Genomic DNA, 9,135 nt, shown 5'->3' with positions numbered 1-9,135 from the left:
GTTCGAAAGGCGGGGCTCTGGGTCGCTTCCGGAAAGCGAGAGAGAAGCGGCTAAAGGGCGGTATTGACGTGATGGCTAGCCAATAAAATCAGAGGAAAGGGGTGGAGTCAATTATTTCCCACCAATCGGACTTCAAATAGAAAAGCATTCCGGCCAATCACATAATAAGCGTCTGGACGTGAGGGCAGGGACTCAAGACCCGGAAACTGCTCCTAATGTAAACAGACACATGTAGGTGAGAGATCTGGGGCAGGAGGAGAAGGGGTCACGGAACAACCGGCCCCGGTGGGAGAAGAAGGGCCGCAGGGAACCTGGGATGGAGGTGAGTACAAGTGGAAGAGATCTGAAGCCCCTTCCATGTAATATGCGGCCAAGGGTTGTGTGAGAGACCTGCAAAAACAACATTCCATAGGGAAGCCTGGATTCTTAGTATGAACTTCAATTCCCAGCATCCTCTGCCAGATCCGATGTGGGAGTTCTAGTGCAGTAGCGGCTGCAGATAATTTAGTACAGGAGATGGGAGGGTGTTGGGAGAGGTATGGGGTAATAATACCTGATCTGATCCATCATATGGTAAATATTTATATATGAATGGAAATTATCCCAGGTTATCAGTGTTTCTATATTTAATGATTGCTAAGCATATCAGTGCACTGTAGGGATAGTGAAACATGTATGACGAGTACCATAGTGATGTCTAGGGGCATCTTTGAAGCCTACGTTCCTTAGCCTAAGCTTCTGTTTTAAAGACTTCCCTGGAATGGAGAATATAAAATACCTGCAATGTCAAGTAAATGAAAGATGGCTGGCATATATATCCGCAGCAATTCTGTTTCTATCTATGTTTTGGCCTTTGTCTGTGTTCATTTACTGCTTATTTTGCTGCAGGTTAGTCAAGTCTCCCGTTGGTAAGGGCTTGCCTATCCCAAGCAGCACCAATGGACCTCGTTGCCGGTGATACGGCAAGGACTGACAGAGAGCGGAGGTTTGACCAGTCAGATTCTGCCCTGAGCGGCGACAGCTTCCAAGTTCCCAAGAACGGCCGCACAAAGGGCCTACTAACTCCTAGGTTTGTCATACTTCTGTTATTGTATGTTGCTCACGTGCCAGTGCTACTTGGTGCTGAGTAAAATAACTTTACTGGACTGTTTGATCCCTTTGCCTTTTACCAGTGTATCCTGCTGGGTGATATTTGTGTGATGTCTTTACTTATTTTATTCCAGTGCTCTTCCAGCATCCACCCATCGCAGTGCTGATGAAGACCCTCTCTGCAGAAAGCGTCTGAGGACCTCAAATGCATCCATGTGCTGCCCTGTACTTGCTCAGCGTCTGTCCGCACCTCAACATGAGGCTGTACGATCTGGTGAATGTACTGCAGGGGCCACAATTAGAGTAAAAGACCAAGGAGTACTTTCAAGTCAAGCAGCACAGGGAGATCACTGCTGGGCTACACGCTCAGGGAGCCGGGTTACAGCACTGTATGCAGAGCTAGTAAGAGAGCTCGAGACACAAGTAGCAGAGCTCCATGAAATATTAGCATCTCGCGATGAGACGGCTGCTGTAAGAGAGTGGAGGATCCAGGAGCTGGAAGCTGAGAACCAAGAACTAAAGAGACAAATCCAATGTCTAGAAGAACAGAATGATGAACTGTCCCACGGGCACCAGGATGCTCCAAGGGACGGGGATCGACTTGTTGGGCCTGAAAGCCATTGTGTTGGTGAGAATTTTGCTTGATCATATAACCGGGGATTGCACACACACAGCTTTTAAAAGCTTCAAATAGCAGCTCTCTTCCAGCTCCATTCGCATCTGAGGGTGGTGGGAATTCTTAAAGGAGAAGGAAAGGCTAATAAAGAGTTAATCTCAAGCTCCAGGCATACTTTCAGTTCTCTCAATAGTGCCCTTAAGTCTCCCCATATTTCTCCTGTTCAGATGATCAGAAGCCAAACAGGAAGAAAAAACGCTGAGCTGTGTAAAGAAAGTTCCCATAATGCCTCGCTCCTGCACCCAGACCCAGACCAGTGTACATGCTCAGTTAGTTAGACTATGAGTCAGCCTGCTGATTGGCCCATATCCACATTCCTAAGGGGGGAGTGAGTTCTTAGCATTCTTGAGGGAGGGGGAAGCAGGAGAGAGCAGAGAGCTGCATGTCTCAGTGCAGCATTTCTGTAAGTGCTTATAACTGTATTTACATATACCTTTTTTGATAAAGCTTACTTAGTTTTTACCTTTCCTTCTCCTTTAAAAGCTTCAAATAGCAGCTCTCTTCCAGCTCCATTCACACCTGAGGGTGGAGGGAATTCTTAATACACTTTGCTGGTAAATTTCTTATGCAAGTGAAGATTTCTATGTACACCTTATGCCAAATGACACGATACAATGGTTTTGGAAAAGCTAAGAATGCAATACATCATTACAACCTGAATATGTTCTTGCTTTGTTTATTTTATCCTAATTACTTGCCATGTCTTGTCTCTTTTCTCAGCTGTCAATGATAGTAATATATCTTTCCTGAAGAACTTGACCGGCTTTCTGGAGACAAACTCTAGCCCACCGGTAAGTGAAGATGGTAGGGATTGGTTATGTTCAGTAGAGTTAAGAGGCAGTGGTTGTGGTATCATATACTTAGACACAAGCCAGATCTTTTTTTATAAGTAGTTTCCATCATTGTGATCTGCATTTTTTGTTCATTACAGATGTCTGCATCACTGACCTCCTCCTCTCCCATTCCACCAACTGATCCTAAATTCACCAGACCAGAGGTTCCAATCTCTCCAGTTATCCCACAGGCAGTAGAGCCAGGACCACCAACTATTACACCAGCAGAGGTTTCCGACTCCCCCAATGAAGGGATGCTCAGAGTCAGTGGGGTAACCAGCGGCTTCCAGTACTGGATGAAAATGGATGAGAGTGGTGAAAACACTCTCCCAGAATCCTGTGTGCTGTGGGATGAACCTCTACAAGAGACACTGCCAGATGGTAGTCCTGCCTGGGCTTCCCCTGTTGAGGTAAGTATCAGTTGGTGTGTAATGAATCCCCAAAGCTGATTATCTTATTGACATGTGGTGAGTATCCAGCATATTCTAGAGAAAGAATGCCTCATTGGTTATGTTGACCTACTCAGCTTATGACTTAAAGGAGAACTAAAGTTTAACTTAAGAATAAGCTAGAAATGTTGTACATTATGTTTTGGGCTTCTCAACCAGCCTAAGGCAACCACAGCCCTTTAGCAGGGAAGATCAGTGCCCCCAGTCGCTCCCCATCTTCTTTTCTTCCGATTCCCTGCACATGCTCGGTGCTGCTGTCACTTACCTGAGCTTGGGGACCCACTCACACTATACTGTATATATAGAATATAAATGGCACACTATACTGTATATATAGAATATAAATGGCACACTATACTGTATATATAGGGTATAAATGGCACACTATACTGTATATATAGGGTATAAATGGCACACTATACTGTATATATAGAATATAAATGGCACACTATACTGTATATATAGGGTATAAATGGCACACTATACTGTATATATAGAATATAAATGGCACACTATACTGTATATATAGAATATAAATGGCACACTATCCTGTATATATAGAATATAAATGGCACACTATCCTGTATATATAGAATATAAATGGCACACTATACTGTATATATAGAATATAAATGGCACACTATACTGTATATATAGGGTATAAATGGCACACTATACTGTATATATAGAATATAAATGGCACACTATACTGTATATATAGAATATAAATGGCACACTATCCTGTATATATAGAATATAAATGGCACACTATCCTGTATATATAGAATATAAATGGCACACTATACTGTATATATAGAATATAAATGGCACACTATACTGTATATATAGAATATAAATGGCACACTATACTGTATATATAGAATATAAATGTCACAATATAATGCCAATTAGTAAATAATTCAGATTATTAGTACATGGCAGCTCTGAAACCAGTGCAATTAGTCAGTATTGAATAATCAGCCTGTTTATATGACAGTCAAACCTAATTTTCTGCTTGATAATTTGCGACGACCCCTAAACTTAGCTTCACGATGTCAGCCCAGTGCACACATTCTAACAGGTTCCTGTATGGTAACCCCTGTGACAACTTTGAAATACTGGATCAATACTGCTATAGAGATGGTGACTTAAGGCTGGTTCAGTAAGGTCAGTATATAAATGTAGCATTTCTAGTCATATTCATTTTTAGGGTTTAGTTCTCCTTTAAGAATGATTTCTGTGCATAATATAAAACAGACCGAACTATCCGCATGTAGGTACATACAGGACTCGGCACATGTACCGGTAAAAGACATGGGCAGATTGGTTTAAGTACCTGGAAATACTGGTCCAGAGAGTTGCAGCTGCACAGTTGCATCATGTAGAAAATAAGACCTGGAAATATTCTTAGTAAGCTAAAGAGAATCACATAATGATGCCCCTTTACTAATTCTTTGTAACTTTGTGTTGCAGTTGATTTATTAATATAAAAATTAATTTGTAAATGTAATTGCTACTGAAAGCATCTGTCCCTTCCTATTATCATGTATTTATGAAGCACCAATGTATTCCCACTGCACTGTACAATAAATAGTAAATACATGTAGTATACTGATTCACAAACAACTAATTCAAGCAATAAAGAGGGCCCTGTCTAAAAGAGCTTACAACGCTGGTATTACCAATTCCCTTCACTCATAGCTTTAGGCTTATTGACCTTTTCATACCCCATAATGCTACATTGGATTTTAAACAATAAACAAGGGGGGCAAAGAGCCACTTCTGTGTGTAACCTTAAAGAAACAGTAATACACCCCAAAATGAAAATGTGTCAGTGTAATTATACTATAATATACTGCTGCCCTGCACTGGTAAAAAGATCTCCAACATATTCTGCAGGGCTGCACAATACTCTGATCATAGGGCAGGGGAACACATTTCTATTAGTAGTTTATAATAGCAGATAACTGGGAAAAATGTTTTGTGTTTTTAAAGGGAAACCAAAATTTGTTAAAGAGCCCCACACAACACAGAAACCCCTAATATCCCTATCACTGTAATCTGTTCCTTCAAAAAGTATGAAGAAATACCATTTTATATGCTGAAATCCAGCTGCAAAACAGTTCTTCTCTTTCTGCATCATCTGAAATCCTGGCAGGGGAGGAGGGACTAAAACACTGACAAACTACTTCTCTACAGCTTACACATAGCATGCAGGAACTACATAACCCACAATGCATTGCACTCTGATTGACATCACGTGGGCAGGAACGTGTGGGATTGGGAGGTTGCAGGCTGAGGACAGTCAACTACTGAAATTAGTAGCTTGAGATTATGTTTACTTTTCAAAAATCTTAAATTGTGTTCCCCTTTAAATTAAGAGAATGGGCAGAATACATTTACAACAAAATTACTATTTCTTGTGCTTATGTTGAGTAAAGGTCTATATAAGTACATACTGCTCCTAAACAAGGTTTCTCCTCTTATACATTGTCTAATGCAATGTCACCTGTTTCAGGGTAATGGTCGACCCAAACTGGAGTTGGTACCATCATCTGGCGTGTATATTACCTACCAGCAGGTAGAGGATCTCTCTCATATCCCCCCAGACAAGCCTAAACTCATGACCCGGAGACTTCTAGATTACTTCTTCTCCCGGGAGACACTAGCTCGATCATCAGCAACAGGGCAGCGCATAGCTCACAATAATACCACAATGGAAAAACCGCTACGACTGCCCGATAAAGTGGTCACTGCCATCAAAGGTCAGGAGCCTTAATGTCTGTGTTGTCGGTGCTTCAGCTTACTGTTTGTTTCTGTTTTTTAAATAACCATATGTAAAATTCACCCCCTCTGGGAAATACCAGTGTATCACAACGAATGGTGTTCAAAGAGCACTCTAAAGCGCCATCTACTGTATGGTTTGAGAATAGCACTTCACAACAAGAACACAGTTCCATAGCTGGGCCAAGTCGTGAAAACCTGACTCCCACCCAACGGCCCCCCCAACATCATAATAATGAGGGGTGAAGAGTAGCGACACAGATTTTATGAGCAGGACTGGAGGGGCTGGTTTAGGTGTAGGCAGACAAGAGGTATGTCTCCTAGTGCCCCTGCCCAGTGTTGCACCTTAGGCACGTGCCCCTTTTGCCTACCACTCATTTCAGCCCTGCTATATATTGTCTACAGGCAAATAACAAAAACTAGTTCTTAAGTAGGGTGCAGTTAGAGTTTGTGAATATTTTTTTCAAATTCATTTTAAGGGCCCTCTACCACTAACCTATTAAGCCCTATTATTTGCCAAATGTGACCCTGAAAATGATCATGTCGCCTGTTCATCTCTCTGCTCTGATATTAGAAATAAAGCAGATATACATTCTCCCTGCTGATAATTCTCAGGGGTCAGAAGCATAAACAAGAAAAGCAGTGATGGCAACTGGGGGACTGTATACAGCTGGAGCTTTACTTCCTTGACCTTTGGGTTATAGCCTAAGGTGGCACAACTGTCTTCTGTGGGTTTCTATAACCAAATGTCTCCTAGCAACAGGAGATATATTTGTTCTCCCCTTTTACTGCATACTCAGAGATTTGACAGCTTAGCTCAAACTATGCACATATTGTTTGCTTCAGCAGTGATTAAGCTACAAGAATCTCTATTGCCCCAGTTGTAGTAATCGAGTGACTGTTTTTGCAACTCAAAATTAACTACTTATTTTCAAATGCACTGTTGTAACTTTGCACCCACGTTAATAAATCAGCCTTACTTATACACACAACCCAAACAAGGCTTGCTTAACACCAATAACACCAAATGAAAGTGTTAAGTAATTAAAATATAATGTACTGTTGCCATGCACTTGTAAAAGTTGTGTGTTTGCTATAGAAATACTACTGTAGTTTATATAAATAAGTTGCTGTGTAGCCATGGGGGCAGCCATTCAAGCTGGAAAAAAGGGAGAAAAGGCACAAGTTACATAGCAGATAACAGATAAACTGTGTAGAATACAATGGTGTTTTATCTGTTATATAACCTGTGCCTTTTCTCCTTTTTATATAAACTATAGTAGTATTTCTGAAGCAAACATACAACTTTTACCAGTGCAGGGCAGCAGTATTATTATAGTTTAATTATTTTGATACATTTTCACTTTTTGGTGTTACTTTTCCTTTAACACATGTAAATATGTTATATGGAATGTAGTAACTTTCATGCCCAGATGCCATCTGCTTACACATAACAAAAGTTTCCTGTGTAATGCACTCCACTTTCATATTACCTTTGTCTTATTCCCACTTCCCCCTAACTATGAGACACGGAGACTCATTCCAGCCATGTGGCTAGTGGCATACCAGGGCATGTTATTGCATGATGTGACTGGTACAAGAAAATACCCAAATACCAAAGGTTGCCATCTCAGCTCTACGTGCTGCAATACACGTGGAAGTTTATATGGCACCGGTTGGCACACTGTACTCAAAGGGGAACTCCGGCTTCCAAACCAAAATTTGTTAAAGAGCTACACACAACACAGAAACCCCTAATATACTTATTACTGTAATCTGAATAAACACTATTTTTATATGGTGAAATCCAGCTGTAAAACAGTTCTTGTTTTTGCATCATTTGAAATCCTGGCAGGGGAGGAGGGGCTAAAACATGTTGAGAAGTTGTTACAATTTGTCACAGCTTACGGACAGCCTGCAAGAACTACATAACCCACAATGCATTGCACTGTGATGTTCCTTTCCTTATTGGCATCACGTGTGCAGCAGGGAATTGTGGGATTGGGAGGAGGCAGGCTGAGGACAGGCGCTACTGTTACAGTTTATTTGAGTCACAAAGTAGTCAGCCAGATCAGCAGGGGAACAGGGGGCGGGGCTTAGGGAACTGTTCCAAACCAGATTATTATATTAAAAATCGTGAAAAGGCTGCATATTTTTTACTTGATGTATAGTGCAAAGTTGCTTAAAATTATATTTACATTTCTTAAGTTGTGTTTGGTTAGGGTCTCCCTTTAAACTCCACCATCTAAGTAATGATGTTACCTTTATACTAGTTATAAGCCATAGTTTTTGGGTTGCATGCTATTAAAACGACAATAGTACAGATTCCAAATTAAGAACACAATGCCAGACTGGCCATGGGAGCTTTTACCCCCTGGTTAGACATGGACTGTAACATGTACAAAATCACTGAATAGCTATTTTGTTTTTCTTGCTCTCTAGCATATGTTACAAGGGCCTGTGGACGCGGTTGTAACTTTAACGCTGTGATAAACAGTAAGTGTGGGACGTCCCGCCGAGCAGTAAAAAAGATGTCCATTCGGATTGACTGGACGGAAGGAGGAGCAAAGCACTGCCCACGGACACCTTCTGGCTTACTTGCTCAAAAGGGTCACAGCCAACCAGAAAAGACACAAGTCCCTGCAATAAGGGGAACTGAACCACTGCTGCCACAGTCTGTGCCACAGAATAGCTGAGCACTGGCAGAACCTCTAACAGACTGTTGCAGCTATTGCCCATACACTTGCCAATGTGATTCTAGGTCAGGCAGCCGTGCAGAGTCGGAGGAAAATGTTTTTCACACTGTGGTACATGGACAGATCTGAAAACTCCATATCGGTGCAGCTGCAATAAATGGAAAAAAAAAGGTGCTGGGTACTCAGCTACCCCTGAGTGTATAGATAAGCGTGACATTTAATGCCTCCTGTAAATATGAAACAATAAAAGTATTTTTTTTTTACACCTTTTTAGAATTTAAAATTGAACAATCCAAAGTAACGTTTGGCTATGCAACCTGCAGTCCTTCAGCCATTGTTGTACTGCATTTCCCTAGCCCCTGTGGCAGAGGATTCTGGGAGGTGGAGCTTGACACCAGTTATAAGGTCATATTTTGGCATCTCTATTACAGAGGCACAAAGCCTTTACAGTGCTATCAGCATGAAAATGTCTGAAGCCAAACCGGATATAGATCTAAAATGTAAAAAAAGGTTAAAGGAACAGTTCAGTGTAAAAATGAAAATGGGCAAAATAGACTGTGCAAAATAAAAAATGTTTTCAATAGTTAGTTAGGCAAAAATGTCATCTA

General features: G+C 41.2%; 1 protein-coding gene across 1 annotated transcript; it reads left to right on the top strand.

Annotated features, from left to right (window-relative positions):
• The first annotated feature begins 125 nt into the window (after window positions 1–125).
• Window positions 126–8,792, top strand: LOC100494818. Its single transcript, XM_002938026.5, has 7 exons — window positions 126–322; window positions 889–1,069; window positions 1,224–1,717; window positions 2,486–2,556; window positions 2,697–3,008; window positions 5,566–5,812; window positions 8,274–8,792. The coding sequence occupies exons 2-7, from the start codon at window positions 939–941 to the stop codon at window positions 8,525–8,527; spliced, it is 1,509 nt and encodes a 502-aa protein (XP_002938072.1). The 5' UTR covers window positions 126–322; window positions 889–938; the 3' UTR covers window positions 8,528–8,792.
• The last annotated feature ends 343 nt before the right edge of the window (window positions 8,793–9,135 follow it).

This window comes from Xenopus tropicalis, chromosome 10 (genome assembly GCF_000004195.4).
Source record: "Xenopus tropicalis strain Nigerian chromosome 10, UCB_Xtro_10.0, whole genome shotgun sequence".
Taxonomy (NCBI): domain Eukaryota; kingdom Metazoa; phylum Chordata; class Amphibia; order Anura; family Pipidae; genus Xenopus; species Xenopus tropicalis.
This window is presented reverse-complemented; position numbering and strand designations above follow the sequence as displayed.

Excerpts from the sequence above, each read along its gene's own strand:
- LOC100494818 (XM_002938026.5), top strand. The coding sequence starts at position 939 with ATGGACCTCGTTGCCGGTGATACGGCAAGGACTGACAGAGAGCGGAGG. Across the intron at positions 1,718-2,485 it reads GCCTGAAAGCCATTGTGTTG|CTGTCAATGATAGTAATATA; the intron begins GTGAGAATTTTG and ends CTCTTTTCTCAG. Across the intron at positions 3,009-5,565 it reads CCTGGGCTTCCCCTGTTGAG|GGTAATGGTCGACCCAAACT; the intron begins GTAAGTATCAGT and ends CACCTGTTTCAG.